The sequence below is a fragment of the Capsaspora owczarzaki genome (assembly GCF_000151315.2).
Source record: "Capsaspora owczarzaki ATCC 30864 unplaced genomic scaffold supercont2.3, whole genome shotgun sequence".
Classification (NCBI taxonomy): domain Eukaryota; class Filasterea; order Ministeriida; family Capsasporidae; genus Capsaspora; species Capsaspora owczarzaki.
The window spans coordinates 377,332-400,390 of NW_011887294.1; the positions used below are offsets into that span (position 1 = coordinate 377,332).

Consider the following 23,059-nt stretch of genomic DNA (forward strand, 5'->3'; position numbering starts at 1 on the left):
ACTCCAATGGAGGTCAGCTACATCAAATTTATAGAGAACGGGGTTGAATGGTGTCAAGAGGACTGACGTGCGATCAAAACCGGACTTGGGGCAGTCAGTGTGGTTAGGCGTTCCTACGAAAATACTGACTTGGGGCGCTTTCCAGCCACCTCATTCAATGGGTTCTAATCAACTCAGCGTATCTCCTTCCCCTCCCCCCTTTATTCCCGCTCGCATCAAAATCAACTCCATTATTTTATTATTATTTTATTATTTTTTTATTTTTTTTATTTATTTTTTTTTTTCGAGTGGCTGTATTTTTTTTTTTAATTTATTGTTGCTTTTACAATTATTTTCCATTGAGTTTCCATTCATTTTTTTTTTTTTTTAATTTCTTTTTTTTTTTTTTTTTTTTTTTTTTGAAAGCGCTTTCCTAACTCAACCACATACACCTCACCCTCTTCCACTACAAAGGAACGCCCAGACAACAGCAGCGCGCTCCGTCTCTCACACCACAAAACAAAAAACAGGCTCACACGGGAATTCGAGGCGTGGGGTCCACATGGGCGCGTACACGTCGCGGCCGGCCTCGTGCCTGCAGGACGTCTGGCGGGACGAGTGGGAGAAGACGCTGACTGTCGCACGGATGCGCCTCGAGCACGACGCCCGGTCGCTCGCTCACCCGCACCAGCAACAGCAACAGCAACAGAGCCAGCAACAACAGAGCAGTCAGCAGCTGAATCAGCAGCATCAGCATGGTCTGGCTGCGTCCGCGTCGTCGCCGTCCTCATCGCTCGGCTCGACTTTGCTGTCAACGAACGGAGCTGCTTCTGCTGCTGCTGCTGCTGCTGCTGCTGCTGCTGCTGCTGCTGCTGCTGCTGCTGCTGCGACGACGACTGCGACTGCCGCCTTGTCAATAGCATCATCGCCGTCGACATCTGGGTTGACGAGCAATGGAAGCAGCGGCGCAACGGCATCCGCTGCTTCTGCTTCTGCTGCTGCTGCTTCTGCTGCTTCGAATGGAACTGCTACTGCAGCTACTGCTGCTACTGCTGCTGCTGCCCCTGCGCCTTCGCCGTCGAGCGCTGGCAGTGTTGGCACGCTACGCAGGACGCCAACCGCTGGCTCTGTCCTTCCATCTGCAATGGCAAGTCCAGGCGCAATGCAGACGTCGCCCTCTTCATCTGCGAATGCTGCTGCTGCTGCTGCTGCTCAAGTGGGCACGAACGGCGTCTCGCCATCATCCACACGACCGTCCAGCATCGGACTGCCTTCCTCCCTGTCCAAGCCGGACCTTGCTTCTCTCGCTGCAGGCAGCGGGTTGCATGGATCGGCGGCGCTCTCCTCGTCCTCGGGAAACCTGACCACAGTTGGCAACTCCACTCCCAATCCCAACCCTAGCGGTAACAGTAATAGCAACGGTAACGGAAACAGCACCTTGCACAATAATCATAGCAACAGCACGTCCGGTGTGATGAGCACGGCAAGCAAGTTTGGCGCGGTTGGCGGCGGCTTCAAGTCGTCTTCTTCTTCTGCTTCTTCGTCGTCGTCGTCGTCGTCGTCAAGCTCTGCCGCCTCTGCAATCCCATCGCAGCCGAATGGTCCTGTAGCAGGGTCGCCGGTCTCTACACCAACCCATCGACACTCGTTCGTGGGCAAGGATGCTCGAGATCGTGAGGGCGCTCCGTCCTTGTCCAGCTCCTCGTCCACCTCGTCTCTCGCCAGCATTGCTGGTGTGACCGGACCCGCTGCTGCGCCATCCGGGACGGGCGACTTTTCCGATATCATTGCTGCTTGCCTTGGATTGCCGCCAGGCTCAACGTGGGCCGATGCTGCCGCTTCTGCGGCAGCAGGAGGAAACGCGGTGATTAACATTGACGCGCTAGAATCCATCGCCAACGAAACCACGTGCAACACCCGCATCGTTGACACTGGATTGACGCCTCTCCACTTGCTATGTCGAGCCAGCTTTGCAGCTCTGCCACCGGCTGCGCAGCAGCCTTCCAGCTGGTCTGTCGTGCAGCCGCCTTCCGCCATCACAACCACCACAGCCCAAACAGCAAGTCCGGCGCATGCCACCCACTCACCCGTGCTCACAAAGAAGGCTGCCGTCGGTCCCACAGCAGCCTCCCAAGGTGCCGCTTCCGCAGGGTCAGGATTGACTTCGTCGAAATCGTTCGGAACCTTGTTCGCGCGCCGCCCTTCCGTGCTGTCGGTGCCGGTTCCGCTCAGCTCCGCGTCCAAGCAGGTTGAGGACCTTCTCAGTCGTGGTGTCAAGTGCCTGCTGGCTCGTGGTGCTCGGGACACCGTTTTGAGCCGAAACGGCTTTGCCCCAATCCACCTCGTCTGCTACTCGGGTGACACTGTCCTCTTGAAGGCGTTTGTCGACGCCAAAGCCAACCTCGCCGTCAAGGGATTCCACGATCTGTCGCCGCTCCATGTCGCCTGCATTCTCGGTCACGCAGACGTCGTTCGGCTGCTTCTCGCCGCGAGCGTCAGCATCAACGTAGCGGACACCAACGGATTCACTCCGCTGCACTACGCATGCCACGGTGGCTTTGAGTCCATTGTGGAAATGCTCATCAACCGCACTGGCACCGACACCAACGCGCGCACCTCCAACGCAGACACCCCGTTGCATCTTGCCGCATACATGAACCACCGCAAAATTGTGCATCTTCTCCTCGCCAATACCTTTGCGCCAGCCGATCCCAACACGCGAGACAAGGAGAGCCACACGCCACTGCACTACGCATGTCGCCGTGGTTTCATTCCCACCATGGAGCTGCTGTTGGAGCCCATCTGGAAGACTGACATGCATGCGCTGAATAGCTACCGTGACACGCCTCTGCATTGGTGTGTGAGGACGGTGTGAATGTTGAAAGGGGCTTTTTTTTTTTTTTTTTTTTTTTTTTGGAAGGGGAGGAGAGGTTCAGGAGGCCTAAGGCTTGTAGGGGTGTTTGGCATGTTTGCGAACAGTTGGAATTTGACTCACCTTGGTCCTTGCTTTGTTTGACCGTCCCCTTCACGCACCTTTGCTTGGCCTGGCAGCGCGTGCTATCACGGTCGGTTTGAGCTTGTCAAGCGCTATCTACAGTATGCTGGGGAACGAAGCATCCAGATGGAAAATATTTTCAGCGAAACGCCGTTGCATGCCGCCTGCACGAGTGGTGCGTCGGTAGAGCTCGTCAAGTTCTTGCTAATGCTCGATCCATCTCGAGTAAACTACCAAGGCAACGACGGACACACTGCGCTGCACAGCGCCTGCTGGAATGGGCACTTGAATGTCGTCACCGCGTTGCTCGAGCGAGGAGCTGACGTGCGCCTCAAGACCAAGGACGGCGCCACCCCAATGAAGTGGGCGTACGACAAAGGCTACGACGAGCTCGTCGACGGCCTGCAGCGTCACTTCCGCGACATTTTGAACGAGAAGGCCTCCGTGGGTCACCTCAACGGCATTCACAACGGGAATGGCAGTGCCAACGGCAACGGAGCCAGCTCTTCCAATAGTGGGGCCAGCTCGGGCTTGAGCAGTGCCAGTGGCGGTGGCTCGAACAGCTTTACGTCCATTTCGTTCGACGCGTACACGTTCTTTAGCATGATGCCTTCGGCCTCCTCTTCCTCGTCCTCGTCCATTGATGGCGATATCGAAGCCTATACCATTCCTTCGCCGTTGGGCAAAATCCGGAATGTGACTCGCGAAAAGGCCGAGATCCTACAGCTCCGCGAGCTGCTCTCTCGGGACTTTCAGGTCGAAATGCACGAGATCGAGTTCCAGGAGATGATTGGAGCCGGCTCGTTTGGCAAAGTCTTCAAGGCCACGTACCGCAACCGCCTTGTCGCCGTCAAGCGCCTGCGTGGCAAAACCTTCCGAGCACGCTCAGACATTGAGCTGTTTTGCCGCGAGGTCTCGATTCTGTGCAAGCTCAACCATCCGAACGTTGTCAAGTTTGTGGGCGCATGCGTGTCGGAGCCAAGTCAATTTTGCATCATCACCGAGTTTGTCAGCGGCGGCTCGCTCTACAATGTGCTCCACGTGCAAACAACGCCCCTCGATCTGCCGACGCGTGTATCGATCGCGCTTGATGTGGCGCATGGCATGAACTACCTCCATACGCTTCCCCGGCCAATCATTCATCGAGACCTCAACAGCCACAACATTTTGCTGAATGATCATTTTCGTGCGGTCGTCTCTGATTTTGGCGAGTCGCGCATCGTCAAGAGCAACTACGACCTGGATAACATGACGAAACAGCCAGGGGTATGTATTTTCGTCGAGACGACGATGGAGGTGGTGGTGGTGGTGGTGGTGGTGGTGGTTTGCTTTGGTGGTTTGCTTTTGTTGAAATTTGGAGAGATTGTTTTCAAAGAGGGAAAGCTATTGCTGAATGATCTAACCTCCTTGCCTCTCGCCCACTCTAGAACTTGCGATGGATGGCTCCCGAAGTGTTCACGCAATGTACCATCTACAGCGGCAAGGCAGATCTGTTCAGCTATGGTCTGACTCTCTGGGAAATCATTGCTGGCCAGCTTCCGTTTGCCGATTTGAAGCCAGGTGAGTTTTTTTGTTCTCGTTCGAGAATGTGTGGCGTTGGTTTTGGGGGGGGGAGTAAGGTTGTTGGTTTTGTGAAATTCCCCCCGTGTCCAACTATTTTTTTTTTTTGCCTCTCTTGCTCTTTCTCTCCCTCGCTCCTCTAGCCGCTGCGGCTGCTGAAATTGCATACCATGGCCGCCGCCCACCCATCGGATTCAAGTTCCCAAAAGCAATCAGTTGCCTGGTCCGGCACCTCTGGCGCACCGAACCAGACACCCGGCCGACTTTTGCCGAGGTGGTTCAATGGCTGGATGCGCATCGTGACCGGCCAAACGACGTGCTGCCCTCGCATCATTTGTTTGAAAAGCTGGGACAGGACGACACAACGCCAGAAGCCACAGACAACCACGACCCGCATTCCGCGCAGTCTCCGACCTCGTACGCTCAGGGCACGGTGCCAGTGACTGCTGCAGCCGTTGAGCAACGCTTTGCAAACAGCACCGACACCGCCACATTGACAGCCAGCGGCAGCGGCTCGTCCACCGCCTCGAACGGCAGCAGCAGTTTGAGTCACAGCGGCTCGAACGGCGGCTCTGGCAGCAATCATTCCATGGTCCCCGTCGTGGTCAATGCCAACGGCTATGTCACAAACGCCCCCATGCCCTCGCGCTTTGTCGCGAGCATGGTGCAATCTGGTCCGTTTGGAGCCAGCGCATCCGCGCCGCCGTCGTCGTCGAGCTCCCCGGCGTCGCACCCTGGCTTTGTTGGCGCATTGCCCGTCTCTGCAGCCTTCTCGTCGGCTCATGTTCCAACGCGCACGGTCGGATCCATGTCTGCACTCGCTTCGTCCGCTGGCATTCGAGTACCGATGGTTTCGGCGTCTCCACCCTCCAACATTGCTGCCCACTATGCATCTTTGCAGACGCGACAGGCTCCGCAGGTTGGGCAGCTCGCACCCACACGTGTGAATGGCGGAATGTCGTCGCTGGCCAACATGCCGCTGCTGTCGTCGTCTTCGCCGGCGTCCACGTCGTCCCCAGGCGCCATGCCCTCGGGACCAGCTTCCGTGTTTGGACCTGCCGTCGCTGCAGCTCAAGGCACCCCCAAGGTCTTTTCGTACCTGCAGCAGCAGCAGCAGCAAACGGAGGTTGGCGCCATATCCGCCGCCCACCACCACCCCGCGACAAGGCCGACAACACAGCCCAACGTATCGTTCGCAGATCTGCCCCTGTCGGCACCTTCCCAGACTCCGGCTTCGCTGGACTCGGCCTCATCGTCGCCGAGCACTGCACCGACTGTGAAGGCGGCAGTTCGACAGATGGAAAAGCGGCTGTCGACCGGTGCTCCTGCAACGCCTGCTGCGAGTAGTAGTAGTAGCTCTCATCCCGCTAGCACTCCCAAGTAATAATGGGCTTTTGGGGGGTGGGGAGCATGGTAGCTTTGGTTTCGATTTTGTCGCTCCAATTTTTGTATTTTGCTTTTGTTTTTCCATAATTCTTAATTTTGATTTGGTTTCGAGTTTCGTATTTTCGCTTCCACCTCTGCTCAATTCAAGCCAATCCACTCCTCACCTTCTCCACCCCAAATCACATAGTCCAACAAACCAGCGGGACAATCGATGAAATCGAAAGACAAGTGGTGAATTTACAGGCAAAAAAACGTATATACTCAAACAACAGGGGAACCGCCGGCGAATATTACAAACGCTACACAATGAGCTTCGACAAAGTCACCATCAAAAAGACCGGCCTCTGCAAATGTCAGCTTTTTCACTCTTGTTTTTATTTCACAAGCCCGAGAGCAGCCGGGGAACAAAAGAAAAAAAGCGCTGATGGACGGTTTTTAGCGGTCGCGGGAGGAGAGCTTCTCGATGATGTACGAGTAGTCGACCTCGGAGGCGTCGGTAGCCTGGATCTCGGCGTGGAGACCGACAAGGCCAGCCTTGAGGGCATCCTTGCTGGAGGCGTAGAGCATCTTCTGCTTGATCTTGGATTCGTTGGGGGCCCAGGCGAAGAAGACGAGCTTCTCACGCTTGCCAGACTCGGGGGTGTCGTAAGCAAGATCGTACACGGCGTAGCGGCAGTCGTTCGGGGGGAGCTCGGCGAGGAACTCGTCGTAGGTAGCAGAGGGGTCAGCCTTCTTGGTGATGACAATCATGGTGTTGTCCGAGTTGAGCTGGAAAATGACATAACGGTAGGTGTGCTTGAGCTTGAGGTCCTGGAAGACGGTTGCGACTTCGGGGTCGACCTTAACGCCGGATGCCTGAGACAAAGGGGAAATGTGGGGGAAACAGTGAGGGTAAGCGATTGGGACGTGTGGAAGAAGGTGGGGGGGTTTAAGTTTTTGGTTTGGTGCGTGAACAAGGTTGTTTGACGAGTTGAGGCTTTGGGTGTGTTGTGTGGTGATATGCTGCGGTTTGCTTTTTTTTTTCTTTTTTTTTTTTTTGTCAATGAACTTGCATTGTAATTTTTGTTTTTCCTCGTGATTCATGCTTCCAGTGCCAGGCAATCCATGTCACGTCCTTTCCCCCCCCCCGCCATCGAATCGCTCCTCCTAGCAAAACATTTTCGCCCTTTTCGCTACGACAGACACCGTCCCTCCGCCATCGCGAAAAAACAAAAACAAGCAATGTCGACAACTCGAAAAAAAAAAAAAAAAAAAGTTTGTTGTTTGGGGCGCCTGCCTTTTCGGGCAAGGCCGCCAAATAATACAAAATAATAGAAAAAATAAAAGAAAAATCAAATGAGATCGCTTTTTTTTTTTGCTTCCTGCTGTCGATCGCACTGCTGCAACGCTCTTCGTGCTGGTTGGTGGAAGGTTGTTGCGAGCGTAGGGACACAAGAGCAGGAGGATGCCGTGCGAAAAGCGTTGCTCTCGCTCAAGCAGAAGAAAGGCACGAGAAGAAACAACTTTCACAAAAAAAAAAAAAAAAAAAAGCTCGATCAAACGAACCGCCGGTTGAGCAGCTCATTCCACAGCAGGTCTGCAGCCAGGAATGCGAGTCGAACCAACAGATCGAAAGACGATAGGATTGGAGGAGTTGGAGAGGGTAGAGCAGCAGCCGTCGAACAGAATTCAACAGTGAAAATAAAATAATAATAATACAGAAAAAAAAAAAAAAAGAGATCGCGTTCCAGACTTCAAATAACCGTTTTGTTCGAAGCGATCGCGCCGGACAAGCGCTGTGCGAGTGCAGACAACGGCAGTCGATAATGGAGGCATGTGTCTTATCGAACTTGTTTGCAGTGTTGCCAAAGCGCGAACAGCAGAGAAGCAGCAGTCCGTCCTTTTTTTTTTCTTTTCGTTTTTTTTTATCTGCGTCTTTTTTTTTTTAACTTTCTTTTTTCTTTGCTTTCAGTTCGCTCACTCACTCGTCACTCAACCCCAAGGCGAAAGAAGAGGCATGGAATCAACAAAAAGGACAAGGCGAGGATGTGCAAAAAGGGAAGACGGCGAAGAAGCAGGCGGTCGTTGTGGACGCGAAAAAAAAGCAGCTCTCACCATTGTAGATTGTTGGTGGTTGGGTTTTGAGGAGTGAGTTGCACTGGTTTTGGAATGGATTGAATTCGTGTTTGAAACAAATGGTTTGGTTCGGGCAGACAGCGGGCAGTACGAGCATCGCGTTTTCAAAATTATTCAAGTGGAAATAGAGACAAGTCGAATGAGCCCAGTTGGAGCGGAATCGGCCAAGAGTCACGCCAAATCGCACTTTTTGGGAAAATTTAAAACCAGCAACCAAGAAAAATGGGATTGGAGCAGAGTGACCAGGCCCACCTCGCCCCATTCCGGTCACACAGACACGAAAATGACCGCCACGTAATGTACATTCGTTTTATTTCAATACTACACTCGAAAATCAGCCGAAAAGTCGCGCAAGGGCGCGAAACCGCATGTGGTCGAGTTAAGCCGTATGCGCGGTGCCTCCCACATCCTGCGTGCGCCGATGCTTGATCACTGCGTGCTCCAACTCTTGAGCAAACCATATTTCCAATCCATCCATGAGCAGCTGAGCGGCTGCAGCATCTCGCACGACTGTTTGTTTCGTTGATGAACTAGTCTAACTTTTTTTTTTTTTTTTTTTTTTGATCTTTGCCGCTGTTTTTTTTTTTTTTTTTTTTTTTTTTTCCTGCTTTTTCTGCTTTTTCTTTTCTTTTGTCTCACACACCCACATCATGGCGTCGGCCAGCGACGGGATGGATGCTGGTGCTGCCAATGGTAAGATTGCACCACACCGCATGCGCCTCACTCGGGGCGTTCCTCGGCGTCCAGGCAGTCGGCCGAGCTCGTTCTTGTCTGGCTTTTTTTTTTTTTTTTTTTTTTTTCCCTCCGTTGTTGTTGTTTACCGCTGCGTGGCAGGGTGTGAGGGGGACCCGGAGTGCGCAGACGTCGCGTCCTGCACCAACAGCATCCTTTCCTCATCAGCGCTTGCTCTCCCTTCCTTCATCCGTTGCCGAGGGGAAGCCCTTCGAGTGATTGGCGCGGAGAGGCCGAAAAAGCCAACAAACACAAAAAAACAAACAAAAAGAAAAGAAAAAAGAAAAAAAAAAACACAGAAAAACAGTGGTCCTGCTCAATTTCCATTGGCTCATCGCCCCCTCGCCCTCCTCCCCACTGCTGGTTTCCTACTCTTCCTGACTCACACTCTGCACGAGAGTGGGTGTGTGTGCGTGTGTGTTTGACTAACTGAATCCCCGCCCCCCACTTTTTGTCTGGATGCTCCTTGTGTGGCAGCAGGCGCGCTCAAGCGCAATGAAAAGAAACGGTCGTTCAAGTTGCTGTCGCGGCTCAACAGCTTGACCTCGTTCGGCTCTGCGCTGCCGCCGCCAACTCCGACGGGAACGAGTGCGACGTCGTCGAGTCCGGTCATGAGTAGCACCAATAGCGGCAGTGACAGCGCGAGCGGCAGCGGCTCAGCAACGCCACTATTCGCTTCCGCTGCCACTGCTATTGCCGCCGATGAGGTAGGGTGCTTTTGTCTTTTGCTTTTGTGTGTGTGTGTGACGCTTGCACTCGTAGTCCATACATTCTCATTCATCTGGCTCGAATTTTGGTTGCCTGGCACAGACACGGCCACCGCGGCTGGACGAGGACGACGAAACCGAGCGAGAGCACGAGTCCACCACCACCACCACCACCACCACCACGAGTACCGCTGCCTCGGCAGACTCGCCTGTTCCTGCTGCTTCAGCAACGTCGTCATCAGCGCCAGGGTCTGGATCATCGTCACCAGCAGGCGCGGCGGTCACTGCAACCAACAGTGGCAGCAGCAGCAGCAGCAGCAGCACAAGCCATAGCATCAACAGTCATAGTAGTAGCAATGCTGCGATTCGAGGCTCATCCACCCTTGTTCGTCGAAGCTCAGCACTGTCCCCTCCTCCGCTCAATCTGGCGCAACCAACACCGCCACCATTACAGCCCAGTTCACAAGGCACGCCAATATATTCCACGCCCTTGCAAGCCACGTCCTCGCACGCGTCCTCCAGCCGAGACCGCTTTTCGTTCTCGTCCTCGGGCTCGTCCAGCTCGCTGGCCATGCTTGCGGCAACGGAAGAAGTGCTGCCCGATGTTGTGTTTACGCTTTCCCGCAAGAAGGCCTCGGCCGTTGCTCAGCTCCATCTCCAGCATCAACAGCAGGCGCAGCAGGTTCAGCAACAGCTGCTGCAACAGCAGCAATCGCAGCAGCCGACATCGCCCCAACCGCTGCCTTCGCCTCCACCACGCACTAGTATTGATTCAGTGACGTCAAACAGTTCCAGCTCGTCTGACAGCAGCAGCGCGGGTACCAGTTCGACTGCCCCTGCACCCTTGCCTGCACCCGTTCAACCGGTTTCTTCCGCGTCCCTCCGCTCGTCGTACACGGCCGTGGACCGAAAGGTGAAGGCCGCGTCGTTTGGCCGCCTGATTGAGCGACTTGCTCCATACGATGCGACTGCCGTCGATAATTTCTTCATGAGCGTCTTTTTCACCACATACCGCGCATTCGCACGTCCTCCCGAGGTCCTCACAGCCTTGTGCGATCGATTCTCCCAACCCATTAATGCGGACGTGTTGGTGTCCACTGCCGCCTACGCGGAGCGCTTTGTGGCACAGGCGGCCGCAGCTGCAGCAGACGCTTCCAGCACCAGTGCATCTTCAGCAGCACCGCCGGCGGATGCTGAAGCCGATACGTCTGATTCCTTGTTTAGCTTCATGACGGCCCAGTTCCGTCACCTCCAAGCCACCCGCAATGTTGACCCCACTCCACCACTCTCCGCAGCAACCAGCTCGGAGGACATGTTAATCACCCACCGAGACACTCACAGTGCTCTCCCGATTTTGTTAGAAGCCAGCTCTTCTTTGCAGCAATCAGAGCCACAATCAGAGCCACAACCACAGCAACAGCAACAGCAACAGCAACAGCAACAGCAACAGCAACAGCAACAGCAACAGCAACAGCCGTCGCACCCACCGCTTTGTCGGGTCTCGTCGTTGCCGATGCAAATACCAAACAGCTCCATCACCCCGTTTGCCACAGTCCGGTCTGGAGGGCATCGCCATCATCGCCAGTCTCTCGAAAACCAGTCTCCCACACTTGGAAGCTTCTCAGCATCATCGCTACCAGTCAACTTTGCCCACTTGCATGGCTATTCGAGTGCCGAACTCGGCCGCGACCGCAGGGACTCTGTCGCCTCCAATGTGTCTACGACCTCGAGCAGCTCTGATGCGAATGCGTTGGCGTCCTCCGTCGAGGCACTGAGCGGCGGTCACTCGGCGTCTGCCCCAGAGCACATTCCTGACGACTTTGTCTCGATGGTCCGCCTCCGCGTCACGTTTGCCTTTTCAGTGTGGATTAACCAGCATTGGTACGACTTTCGAGATGCGCTGGGGCAGCAATGCCTCACGCAGTTGCGCGAGTTTCTCGAAACGACCGTGTGTGCCAATCCCGGCACCACCAACCTCGGCCAGCTTCTCGTCCGCACCATTGATTTCAAAGTCTCCAACCCCACGTCCGGTATGTGGCAGCTTCCCACCCCACAGACTTCTGCCGCGTCGTCGGCATCCCCCAGCATCGCGTCGCTCTCGGCTCACGCGCCGTCGGCTGCCTTGTCCGGTCTCTCTTCTTCCCACTTGCATGGGCACTCTCACAAACGACGCGTGTCCGAGTCGCGGCTATCGGGCTCGTTTGGGTTTATGTCGCGCTTGAGCAGCTCCGGCGGGTCGGGCACGCACTCGCCAAACCCAGCCGCCGTGCCAAGCCCCGCCGTGTCAGCGTTGCCGTCACCCATGATGCTGGCCTCAACCTCTGGCTCGTTCAACGGCACCGCCAATCCCATCAGCCCCACCGGTGACTCGGAGCAGACAGTGGCGGCATTCCCATCCCTGTCGCTTCGTCACCTCGACATCAACGCAGCCAACTTTGCACGGCAGCTCACCCTCGTTGAGGCAGCTCTGTACCGTGATGTCATGCCTTCCGAGTGTCTCGGATCCGGCTGGACCAAAAAGGACAAGGCCGTGAAGAGTCCGTCCATTGTGGCAAGCATCCAGCACTTCAACCGAGTGTCGACTCTTGTCATGACGGAGGTATTGCGACCGGAAGACCGCGTCTCTCGCGTCGAGCAAATGGTCTTTTTCATCGAGGTGGCCAAGGAGTGTCGAGTACTGTGCAACTTTGCCTCGCTCAAGGCGATCGTTTCTGCTTTGCAATCGACTCCCGTGCACCGTCTCAAAAAGACCTGGAGCCTGATGAAAAAGGACCACGTCGCAACGTTCGAAGACTTGTGTGATCTCGTCTCGGAGCGTAGCAACTACCAGCGCCTTCGCGACACGTTGCGGACTACCAACCCTCCCTGCATTCCGTACCTTGGTTGCTTCTTGACCGACCTCACGATGGTTGACAGCGCCAACTCTGACCTCTATGGATCGACCCAGCTGATCAATTTCGAGAAGCGACGCAAGGAGTTTGAGATTATTGAGGTTGTTTGTTGGTTCCAGCGCAACTGCCAGTACTCGTTGATTCCCGTGCCGCACTTCCAATCGTGGCTCTCAAACGCCCTTGTACTGAACGAAGATGAGTGCTACAAGCTCTCTTTGATTCGAGAAGCACGTGAAGACAGCAGCTCTGCCGCCGTGTCGGCTGCGCTGTTGGCTGCTGCGCTCAGCGGTGGCGCTTCTACACCGCTGCCCGGCAAGTCTACGTCCGCGCTGGCCACATTGTCCACGCCATCTCCCGCACCAGAGCCGGCCCTCGGGACGAGCGTTGATTCCAGCTCCAGTAGCACAGGCAGTCCGCTTCGCCGCTCGTTCAACTCTGCGCCGTCCCTCAGTGCCATTCTCGAGCAGCAGCAGCAGCAGCAGCAACAACAACAACAAACAAACTCGGCAGTTGACAAACCACCCACCGCAGTACAGCCAGTCAATGCAACTGAAGAAGCGTCCGCCAACACTGGCGAAGCAAGCACCACGTCTCCGCCATCCGCCTCGCTCGGTCCTGCCCAGACCGAAGCTCCAGTTTCCAAGCTTGCGCTGTTGCTCCAAGACTCCATGTCCAGCGAGCTCGTCACGAGTCTGGAAGAGCGCAACTCTGCTGTGGACCGGTTGCGCAAATTTATCGCATCGCGTCCAACCAGTCTGAGGAACTTTTATGATACCAATGTTAAGGCATTCGGTCGACAAGACTCTTCTTTCATGACCCCCGTGGATCCTGGCTCTCCGCGCGCCAAAAAGTCGTCCAAGCCGGTAAGGACTAGCTGATGTCGTTTTTTGTGTGCCGTGCTTTGCTCGTTTGTTTGTTGGAACACTTGCTGACTCTTGTTGTCGCTTTGCTTTTGTGTTGTTTCGTTTTTTTTTCGTCTTTTCGTCGCTTTCTCTCCCCCACCCCCTCATGACAGCTTGCATTGAGTAGCCGTGCCGGATCGTCCGAGTTATTGGCCCAGGTGGAGACTGCGGCCTCAGTCCCCACCGACCCAGATGCTGTGCCAATTCGTGTGCGAGCAGGCCCTTCCATCACGCAGCGACTCAGCAAGAAAAAGTCGGACAAGATCAAGACCATAGTTGTCAACCCCAACGCAACGGAAGCCAGTGTCATTATTCAGGCTCTCGAGCGACTCAAAATCCACGAAGCGCCAGAAAACTGTCGCTTGGTTTGCGTCACGTCGCGTGGCTTGATCCGATTTTCGGACGAGAGTGTCTTCCTGCCTCCCCAGGAAGATGGCATGGAGCCTCCGCTGTTTGTGCTCGAAGCGACGGGTGCAGACCTACTCAGTCGGGCAACCTCGCCTGCTCGCGCCCGGTTCCTGCGTGCTCAGTCTGCAGGCCCCAACGCGTTTGCTCCGGCCCTTCTTCAGCGCCAGTCGCTCAGCATGAACGAAGATGCCAGCGAACTTCCAGACCATCTTAGTAGTCTCCTTTCAAGCCCGCTATCTGGCAATAGCGAAGGAGACGTGTCCTCCTCCCCCTACACGAGCCAAGAGGACATGCTTCCTCCCGGAACGTCCAGTGTTCCGGAGACGTGCTTGTAGGGGAGGCGAGCTTTTTTTTTTTTTTTTTTCCCCATTTTTCAATTCCCTTTCTTTTTTTTTCTTTTTTTTTTCAGTTAGGCACTTTTGCTTCAAGAGGCCGCTTGAGCCTCCTCTACCTGAAGCAAAAGTATATTCAGCTCTTGTTAATCCGGGCCGCGCGCATGGTGCCTTTTGTCCTCGTCCCCGAATCTAGTCTGTTTGTCCGTCAGTGGAGCGTCATCTTGATGCCGGCGTGCTTCTTCTTTTTGTTTTGTTTCTGCTTGTATGTTCTTCTCCATCTTCCTCATCAGTGTGTGTCGTATCTGTCCTGCCTGGTGCATGCGTTTCGTTCAGTAAATCACTTTTGGAAAAATCTTTGAGTTTGCAAATCATGTTTCATTTTGTCAAAATCCTGAGCTCATAGTCCACTTAAACCCGCCAGCGCTTGCTCGATTTCTCGTAGATGGTCGTCCACACATTCACCATCAATTTCATGGAGCGCAGCCACTAGGTGACGAAAGTAATCAATGTTTGGGCCGCTGGGACCAACGGACGAGGCAATCGTCGTGGCAATATCGATGGCCCGGGCCGGACCCAGGAAATTCGGGTTGGATTCCGTGGCATTGTACACTGTGACAACGATGGGCGCTCTACCGGACTCGCGCGGCTGGAACTGGATGAGTTCGGTCGTGTAACCGCCCTTCTCTCGGTAGTCGAGGTACCGAAGCGTCTCCTGGACGTGTTCTGGCGCCACCCGGTACGCATAGCCCCACGTTACGCCATCCGGCTCGTGGACGAGCGTGACGACGCGGCCCGGCGCCCCAGGCACCCCGCGGTGGTCGGTCGATCCCTGCCAGAATCGCCGCACCAGTCCGCGCACAAAGCCGGGCACTCGTTCGGCAAACTTGAATCCGGCATTGTACACCAGGGATCCATAGCCAAACACCCACAGCGCTTGCTCGAGTTGGTCTTGCACTGCCACCACACCATTGGCAGTATTGTTGGTGTCACTGCTGCTCAGCGACGCGGCGGCTGAGGCGATGCAAGCGTTGTTCTCTGTCATCGTTGGTCTCTTTTTGCTTTTTGCGGTTTGAGCCTTCCTTTTGTTGGCTTGAAGGCGAAACACTTACGAAAAAGACGCTACACAACAAAATGAAAGAGTGACTTTGAATATATTTTCGAATGAATACATACAGGGTGTCGAGTTGGGACGACGGAGCAAGACCTTGACAGGCTCATCGCAAAACCGAAAGCGGCGTCGAGACTACTTTATCAATAAGCAAGTGGTGGAGGTCGAAACGACTGGACAGAGTTGAAGCATTGCACCAAGTGGTTGATCACTCACTGAACAACTTGAAGCATCCAATCTCAAATTGCAGAACTTGGATGCTTTTTCTCAGATTCCAGAGTCGTGCTCGGTTTTCATGTTTTCTTTCAATGTATTGGAAACAACAGCGCATAGATCTGAATCCCTAATCTTGTCGTTCGATATACCCGACAGAAAGCGACGCAAGTCGCACAAAACGGAAAGACTGCCCGAGTTGAACTTCAACCTCCCAACCCGCGCGCAGTTGGCGGATGACAGGATGGTCTGTTGGCGAAATTGTCACCAGCTGAATGTTCGAATCGACGACAAGCGCTTCTGCAACCCATTTGTATCGAACAGCACCGTGCTCGTCTCGAACAATCAGATCGAAAGGGTCCGATTTGGCTTCGTACTGTTCGAAAGGGTCCGATTTGGCTTCGTACTGTTCACGAAGGACTTGAATCGCTTTCACTCGGATTGAATTTCCATTGCTGCTTCGAGGCATTGTAAGTTTCAGAAAATCGATCTGATTGTAACTAGACCGCGCTTGGTGAATGTGCTGCACGCCTTGCAAGTACTCCGCTTCGTGCATAACGAGCTCGGCAACCTCGGCTGGTAGTGCAGGGAGAAGTGCGGGCTGATTCTCCAGCTCGTGTCGGCGTGTCAGCAGGTGAAACACTCTCTGCCAGTCTTCAGAGGTTGCCAGTCGTGGAAGCAAGGAGAATGCAAGCGGGTTTATCTGGTCCTGGATGCTGTGCAATGAACAAGCAAAAGATAAAGGAACCATCAGGAGAGCCGTTTCCATTGAGTATTGGTTCGAGGAACATGAGCGGAGCATCGATGGCTCTCATTTGCAAGAACAAACAACCTACTCAAGCTTAGTCAGAATGCCGTTGACTTTGCGTGCCTCATCAAGCGCTTGAATGCCAACTTGGCCAATGCAGTTGTTCTCTAGACTGGCGTTCAAAGTATTAGCAGGTTGATCACGTAGCAAGGTCTGAATGATGCTGGTTCAATGTCCCAGACGAGCAAGGCACCCAAGCACTTACGTCAGTTCAGTCAGCGTCTTGTTGACCTTGAGTGCTGCTGCAATCGCTTGTGCTCCAGCATCGCCAATCCGATTCACTTTCAGACTGCCCATCCCCTCCATCAGTGAGCATTCGGAATTTTTATGAATCCCTCACATGCATCAGTAAACGTGAGATGACTTACTGGAGCCAAATCAGGTTCGTGTTCACTTTGAGAGCCTCAGCGATCGCCTGCGCTCCAGCATCGCCAATTTGATTGTGGTACAGACTGTCCGCACACCCTCCATCAGTGAGCACACTGAATACCTTCTGCTAAAGTCACCCACCCACATCCATCAGTACAAAGCGAGATGACTTACAAGAGCCTCTTCATCGTCGTGTTCACTTTGAGTGTCTCAGCAATCGCCCGCGCTCCAGCATCGCCAACCTGATTCGAGCTCAAACTGTTCATCCCATGCATCAGCGAGAACTTTGGATTTCCGCTGCTGAAATCACCCACTCATATACATCGGCAAAAGTGAGATGACTTACGTGAGCCACCTCAGGTTCGTGTTCACTTTGAGTGTCTCAGCAATCGCCCGCGCTCCAGCATCGCTAATCTGATTCCAGCTCAGACTGCCCGTCCCTCTCCATCAGTGAGCACTCTCACTGTCATCTCCTGCAGTCACCACTCACATGCATCAGTTCAAACGAGACTCACGCAACCTCCATCACCGTCTTGTTCACTTTGAGTGTCTCAGCAATCGCGCGCGCTCCAACGTCGCCAATCTGATTCTCACGCAATCTGTCCACATCGCCTCCATCAGTGAGCCGCTCTTGCTGTCTCTACTTGATCACCCACTTCCATGCGTCAGTGAAATTGAGATGACTTACTCGAGGTGCGTCAGTGTCGTGTTCACTTTGAGTGCCTCAGCAACCGCTTGTGCTCCATCGTTACCAATCTGCTTCTCATCCCACCTGTCTCTCCATTTTCGTCAACACAAACGCGCTGTCACGCTTTTTCCCACCTTGCAACTCGGCTTCCCCTTACCAGAGCCAGCCACTCGCATTCTTGACGAAATCATGCAGCTTGCGCTGGCTCTCAGACATACTCTGGTAAGTCAGCATTTTCAAAAATGAAACAAAGACTGACTCGATGCTCCATTTTCGCCTCTCTACCCTGACACACGCAGGTCTACGAGCAAGCCGCTATTGATGGCTGTTCCTCATTGAGGAAGGTTGGAAAAATCAGGATACTGACTCACACGCATCAAACGAGATCTCAGAGAATTGCTTGTCAGTCTCCAGTAGCTTCCCATACTCAAGTTTGACCACGACAGAGCTTTTCCCGGTGCGTCTGAGCATGTCCATGCGTCCCAAAATGGAACGACAGGGAAAGGCGGAATTGCCGTTGATGTCGCCACGCGGTCGCCGATATCAGCCTCCCGCGCCCTTGTTCCCCCATGCGAGCTCGTTTGCGCTCCCAATCGGTCGATCGCGTCGAGCCTGCGAGTGGACTTGGACATGCGGGGAGTGGCGCGGGCGCAGGTGGGGCGCCAACGCTCGACCCCCCCCCCTTCCGCCGTGTGTTCTCTCTGAACTGCTCGGCATGAACATATAGGGCGCGCGCCATCAGCGTGACGCTAGCAATGCAACTTAAGTTTTAGCGTGCCAGACCCGTGGTATCGCTAACGTTCCCGTTGCAGATACAAAACTTCTGCACTGCGCTCGGGTGGTAGCGATACTGCCCACTTGCCGCTCTGGAATACCAAAGTGCACGTTCGGATTCATCGTGTAGGATGTTCCGCATCGGCGAATAGCCAGTTTTGCTTGCAGGCAGGCGTCGCTCGAGCTTCACGTTGATAAAACTTGACTCGGGCGGAGTTGCCACTTGCGACAGGCTGCGTTTCGTTTGCCGCTGTGGCGCCTTCATGCCGCTTCGTGCATTCCAGTCAGCGTTGGCCATCACCCCTCTGGGCCAGCGAGGAGGCGAGCGTTCAGAGACAACAACAACGCCTTTTTTTGTGTTTGTTCCTTTTGTTTTCACTTTTTCCGTTTCATTGTTCGATCCAACCGACCTCCTTCGCTTCCTTTGACCTGTGATTTGCGCATGCTTTCTGTCGAGAAATAAACAATTCTATTTTATTTTCATACATATGACTTCAGTCCTACTTTTTCTTCTTTCTTTCTAATGATGCGTTTGGCTTTGTTGGCTACCCTTTGCAGCGTCATCGCAGCTGTTGCCATTGTCGTTGCGGCTGCCCCTGCGTCGCCCGTCTCCCCTGCTGCGCCGTCTGCCTCTGCGTCTGCCTTTGCATCTGCCTCTGCCTCAGCGCCCGACGCAGCCACCCCGCAGTACCTCATCGGTGCTGGCATCTATGACATGTGCGGACCCAAACAACACCACAACAGACTCTCCACAACTCAACCCAACTCGCTCTCCCACATCACTCTCTCTCTCTCTCTCTTCCCCCATCTCACTAGTGATGCAGCGACTGTCGACAGTTACTCACCCAGTGAACAAGCCCACTGCGCACTCGTGCAACAGTGCATTCAATCTTTCTCCTTTTTTCCCATTTGCTTTGCCTTTCTCCACTTTCGTCCCGCTTCCGCTTCCTCCGCACAATGTTGTTGTCACACCCAAAAACACACATAGATCAAAAAATCACAAAATGGAAAACAACCCCACCCACAGGCCGCTTGGAGCAGTAAACAAAAGCGGAATCGGTATCGGCAATGCGGAAAATTCGTTGTCTTCTTTTTTGATCTGCGCTCTTTGCCACGGGCGATTTGTCGGGTGAAGGCGGGTGCCATGCGGAGATTAAGATCAAAAGCGTCCAGATCAAAAACAAAGCCAGCCAGCGCAGCCAGACCGGCAGGTCGGCAACTCGGTGGGGAATTGAAAAACCAAAAGCACGTCAGGTGCTCGCCCTTGGTTCTTCTGATTGCATTGATTCCCAACACAACAATGCGGGGCAATCTGTCTCTCACTGCTGTCATGCCACGACACGCACCACCACCACCCCACTTTGCACTTTGCACTTTGCACTTTGCACTTTGGATGTCATGGTCGTCTGTTCACTGATCAAGCGAAACTTTATTTCGTTTTTGGTTCTGTTCTCTTACATTTCCTCAAAAAACAGCACCGGTCCGATCGTCGACGTCAACTTTGTAAGCCACTTTGGTTTTTGTTTCTGTTTGAGGGGCAAAGAACACACAAACCCCAAACAACAAGCTAACCCAAAACCTCCCATTACGCTTGCACAACAACAGATGGGCTATGCGGCCCCGGCTCAGACTGGCCGCGGCTTGCACTTCCGCCAGTATGCGCGCACGCTCATTGTGCAAGACCCGACGACTGGAAAGCGCGTCATTTACGTGAGCGCTGATGCGTGCATGGCCACCCAGATTATGCGTCTGCAAGTGTCGCAAAAGCTCGCTGCTGTGCTGCCCGACTACGAGGAGGCCAGCTTGTGCATTTCGGGCATCCACACCCACTCGACCCCTGCCGGCTTCTTCCAGTACGTGCTCTTCCAAATCACCTCGCTGGGCTTTGTCAAGGAAACGCTCGATGCGTACGTTGACGGCATTGTTGCGTCGATCGTCCAGGCGCACGGCAACCTGCAGCCCGGCAACCTGTTTGTCAACCAGGGCGAGCTGGTCGGTGCCAACATCAACCGCAGCCCCTCGGCATACTTGAACAACCCCGCCGCCGAGCGCGCCAAGTACCAGTACGACACCGACACCAACATGGTCCTGCTGAAGGCTGTCGACGCCAACAACAACGACCTCGCCATGTTCAACTGGTTTGCCGTCCACTGCACCTCGATGAACAACACCAACCGTCTTGTCAGCGGCGACAACAAGGGCCACGCCTCGTACCTGTTCGAAAAGCAAATGAACGGCAAGGCGACGCTGCCTGGCAAGGGCAAGTTTGTGGCTGCCTTTGCCCAGACCAACTCTGGCGACGTCTCCCCCAACACTGCTGGCGCGTTCTGCATTTCTGGCAAGGACGCCGGCAAGCCCTGCGACTTTTACACCTCCCTGTGCGACGGCCGCAGCGAGCCGTGCGTCGGCTTTGGCCCTGGCAAGGACATGACGGACTCGACCCGCATCATTGCCGAAAAGCAGCTGGCCACCGCTCAGGCGCTCTACGCCAACGCCTCGACGCTGGTGCAAGGCGCCATCGACTACCGTCACGTGTACTTGGACATTACCAACCTCACCGTCAACTACAACAACCGCTCTGGCCAGACCTGCCCTCCCGCCATGGGCTACGCCTTTGCCGCCGGCACCACTGACGGCGCCGGTGCCTTCAACTTTTACCAGGGCGAAAACTCGTCCAACCCCTTCTGGAATGTGGTGAGCGGCTTCCTCTCCAAGCCGAGCTCGGAGCAGATTGCCTGCCACGCACCCAAGCCCATCCTGCTCAACACTGGCTACCTGAACAAGCCGTACGCGTGGCAAGCTTCAATTGTCGACCTGCAGATTCTGCGCGTCGGCCAGATTTTCATTGTTGCCATCCCCTCCGAGTTTACCACCATGGCTGGCCGTCGTCTCCGCGATGCCGTCAAGCAAGCGCTCATCGAAGAAGGCGCCATCGATCAAAACGGTGTTGTCCTCATCTCCGGTCTGAGCAACACTTATTCTGACTATGTCACTACCTTTGAAGAGTACCAAGTGCAGCGCTACGAGGTAAATGCCGTGCCAAATGTTGTTCAAGTGGCAAAAGTTGAAGTCGGGTCGGTGATGGTGGTGTCGGTCGTCCGCTCTCGGAATTTGATTCGTACGGCTTTGGTTGTTGCTCAACGACTGCAATTGCATCTTCTTTGTATGACAGGGTGGCAGCACAGCGTACGGCCCGCTGACACACGACGGATACCTGCAAGAGTTTACCAAGATTGCTCGCGCGATGGCTCGCAACCAGCCGCTGCCCCCAGGCCCCAACCCCCCGGACATGGACGACAGCGCCCAGTTCTCGTTCTTGCCGCCCGTGATTGAAGACGCCGTGCCGCTGGGCAAGAAGTTTGGCGATGTGGTGACTGAGCCTGCTGCTTCGTACAGCGTCGGCGCCTCGGTTCAGGCTGTCTTTTGGTCTGGCTGCCCTCGCAACGACCTGTACACCAACGAGTCGTACCTCACTGTCGAGCAACAGCAAGCCGATGGCTCCTTTGCCGTCGTGCTGACGGACGCTGACTGGGATACTGTTCTCGAGTGGAAGCGAACCTTCACCGAGAGCCCCGAGTCGCACGCCACGGTCGTCTGGAACATTGCTGCAGGCACCGCCCCCGGTGTCTACCGCATTCGCCATTTCGGCGCACACAAGAACATTCTCGAGCTGGGCAAGATTACCCGCTACTCGGGCACCTCGCGCACCTTTGTTGTGACTGCTTGAAATGCCCAATGCTGTTGACTGCATTCATTCCAGCCGCGGGGCTGTGTAGATCACAAAAAAATACAGCCACTTGATTTCGATCAACCCTTGTGCAAGCGTGGTGTTCGGACACGGGGTGGGTGTGGAAAGAGCAGTGCTGCATGGGAAGCGTTCGTCATCAGAGAACTACAGGGAGTGGTGGTGAAGTGCCTCGTGGCAAGGGGCTTTGTCAGCCGATAAGCAACGTTACAACGCACTGGTACAAGTCACTTTGCTGTTGTCTTTTTTGCTTGATGGCTTGCAAACAGAAACGGCAGAAACGCTTCAGTTGCTGTCTGGACAACCAGCGATGCTGATGCACGACGGACAGGATGAAGCGATTTTGCCATCCTCCTTCAATATTCCCTCCAGTATCGGGTGGGGAATCTTTTGTACACAGACAAACAACAAGAAAAAACAAAATCCTCCGCCAAAAAACACACCAAAAAAAAAAAAAGTCCCGCAATGTTTGTTTTTTCTTTTTCTCTTGTTCTTTTTTTCCGCGGGGTGAATGACTACTGATCTACTGATCTATTCTCAAGGGTGTGGTCGAATCTTCTTTGTGATCTATCGTTGATCAACGCGAAACATTGCCTCCAAGCCAAAACAAGCACGGCAGATCAAAAACCTCTCTCGCGACGATCTGTTGGGCTTGCGCAGTCGGCACAAGGTGCGCTTTCTCCCCCCCCCCAACTCATTCCAATTCGTGTCGTTGACTGTGCAAGAAATGCCAAAGAGGGTTTTGAGTACAGGGTCAGCCTGTTTGCTCGGGTGACGTTTGGGTGTTTTGGTCAAAGCTCAACAACCGGGTTGCGCGCCACGACAAGCAGTCCCGCTTCCCTTCTCCCGCCCAACTGTGATCCCGATGCCCCTTTGTGTCCATGCATGAAAGGGGTACACACTTCGATCCATCGAGAGTTGTGTTGCTCTTCCATGTGCGCACCCACACCCAAACAGCAACAGCAAACAGCAAACAACGCGAACAACAACCCCGACAAATCGATTTTTTTTTTTTATCTGCAATCGAAGGACGCAACATTCAGGAGCCCCCACCTCTGCAAAACCGTAGAAGTCAGGACGGTTTTCTTTGCCATTGTGTCTGATTGCATGTCTCCAGTCGCCTTCATACAAAGCGACACTTCCGCTCGGCTGACGAGTACGATTTCGCGGTCGAATAATTGATTTGGTTTTTTTGTTGTTTTGTTTCGTTTTTTTTCGTGTTGTTTTGATTTTCATTTTGTTTCGGAGTTTGGGGCCTTTTTTCCACTGCCGCGCGTTTGCCATCCTGACGACTCGCAGACTTGCGCACTCGCAGGCTTGACACAGCCACGGATGCGCAGTAGG

General features: G+C 54.3%; 6 protein-coding genes across 6 annotated transcripts; 3 read left to right on the top strand and 3 right to left on the bottom strand.

Moving 5' to 3' along the window:
- Nucleotides 1–401: 401 nt before the first annotated feature.
- Nucleotides 402–6,032, top strand: CAOG_02126 (serine/threonine-protein kinase TNNI3K). The gene is made up of 4 exons (XM_004348826.2): nt 402–2,835; nt 3,031–4,240; nt 4,402–4,534; nt 4,678–6,032. Exons 1-4 carry the CDS (start codon nt 542–544, stop codon nt 5,916–5,918), a joined length of 4,878 nt encoding a protein of 1,625 aa, XP_004348876.1. The 5' UTR covers nt 402–541; the 3' UTR covers nt 5,919–6,032.
- A 100-nt stretch (nt 6,033–6,132) lies between these two features.
- CAOG_02127 (actin-depolymerizing factor ADF6) lies at nt 6,133–8,055 on the bottom strand. The gene is made up of 2 exons (XM_004348827.2): nt 8,015–8,055; nt 6,133–6,775 (listed from the first exon to the last, which is right to left on the bottom strand). Exons 1-2 carry the CDS (start codon nt 8,015–8,017, stop codon nt 6,356–6,358), a joined length of 423 nt encoding a protein of 140 aa, XP_004348877.1. The 5' UTR covers nt 8,018–8,055; the 3' UTR covers nt 6,133–6,355.
- Nucleotides 8,056–8,685: 630 nt separating this feature from the next.
- Nucleotides 8,686–14,041, top strand: CAOG_02128 (hypothetical protein; the record flags this gene model as incomplete). Its single annotated transcript, XM_004348828.2, has 4 exons — nt 8,686–8,728; nt 9,248–9,474; nt 9,578–13,228; nt 13,381–14,041. The coding sequence occupies 4 exons, from the start codon at nt 8,686–8,688 to the stop codon at nt 14,008–14,010; spliced, it is 4,551 nt and encodes a 1,516-aa protein (XP_004348878.1). The 3' UTR covers nt 14,011–14,041.
- A 322-nt stretch (nt 14,042–14,363) lies between these two features.
- CAOG_02129 (ChaC family protein) lies at nt 14,364–15,136 on the bottom strand. Its single transcript, XM_004348829.2, has one exon. The coding sequence runs from the start codon at nt 15,050–15,052 to the stop codon at nt 14,408–14,410; it is 645 nt and encodes a 214-aa protein (XP_004348879.1). The 5' UTR covers nt 15,053–15,136; the 3' UTR covers nt 14,364–14,407.
- Nucleotides 15,137–17,926: 2,790 nt separating this feature from the next.
- On the bottom strand, nt 17,927–18,446 carry CAOG_02130 (hypothetical protein). Its single transcript, XM_004348830.1, has one exon. It carries the CDS (start codon nt 18,266–18,268, stop codon nt 17,966–17,968), a length of 303 nt encoding a protein of 100 aa, XP_004348880.1. The 5' UTR covers nt 18,269–18,446; the 3' UTR covers nt 17,927–17,965.
- A 30-nt stretch (nt 18,447–18,476) lies between these two features.
- CAOG_02131 (neutral/alkaline nonlysosomal ceramidase) lies at nt 18,477–21,781 on the top strand. The gene is made up of 4 exons (XM_004348831.2): nt 18,477–18,687; nt 19,446–19,473; nt 19,576–20,997; nt 21,143–21,781. The coding sequence occupies exons 1-4, from the start codon at nt 18,494–18,496 to the stop codon at nt 21,695–21,697; spliced, it is 2,199 nt and encodes a 732-aa protein (XP_004348881.2). The 5' UTR covers nt 18,477–18,493; the 3' UTR covers nt 21,698–21,781.
- The last annotated feature ends 1,278 nt before the right edge of the window (nt 21,782–23,059 follow it).

Bases quoted from the DNA above. Each gene is read 5' to 3' on its own strand.
- CAOG_02131 (XM_004348831.2), top strand. From the start codon at position 18,494: ATGATGCGTTTGGCTTTGTTGGCTACCCTTTGCAGCGTCATCGCAGCT. The intron at 18,688-19,445 runs GTGCGGACCCAA...CTCAAAAAACAG, and splicing joins GGTGCTGGCATCTATGACAT to CACCGGTCCGATCGTCGACG. The intron at 20,998-21,142 runs GTAAATGCCGTG...TTTGTATGACAG, and splicing joins ACCAAGTGCAGCGCTACGAG to GGTGGCAGCACAGCGTACGG.
- CAOG_02129 (XM_004348829.2), bottom strand. From the start codon at position 15,052: ATGACAGAGAACAACGCTTGCATCGCCTCAGCCGCCGCGTCGCTGAGC.
- CAOG_02126 (XM_004348826.2), top strand. From the start codon at position 542: ATGGGCGCGTACACGTCGCGGCCGGCCTCGTGCCTGCAGGACGTCTGG. The intron at 2,836-3,030 runs GTGTGTGAGGAC...TTGGCCTGGCAG, and splicing joins CGTGACACGCCTCTGCATTG to CGCGTGCTATCACGGTCGGT. The intron at 4,241-4,401 runs GTATGTATTTTC...CGCCCACTCTAG, and splicing joins ACATGACGAAACAGCCAGGG to AACTTGCGATGGATGGCTCC.
- CAOG_02130 (XM_004348830.1), bottom strand. From the start codon at position 18,268: ATGGCCAACGCTGACTGGAATGCACGAAGCGGCATGAAGGCGCCACAG.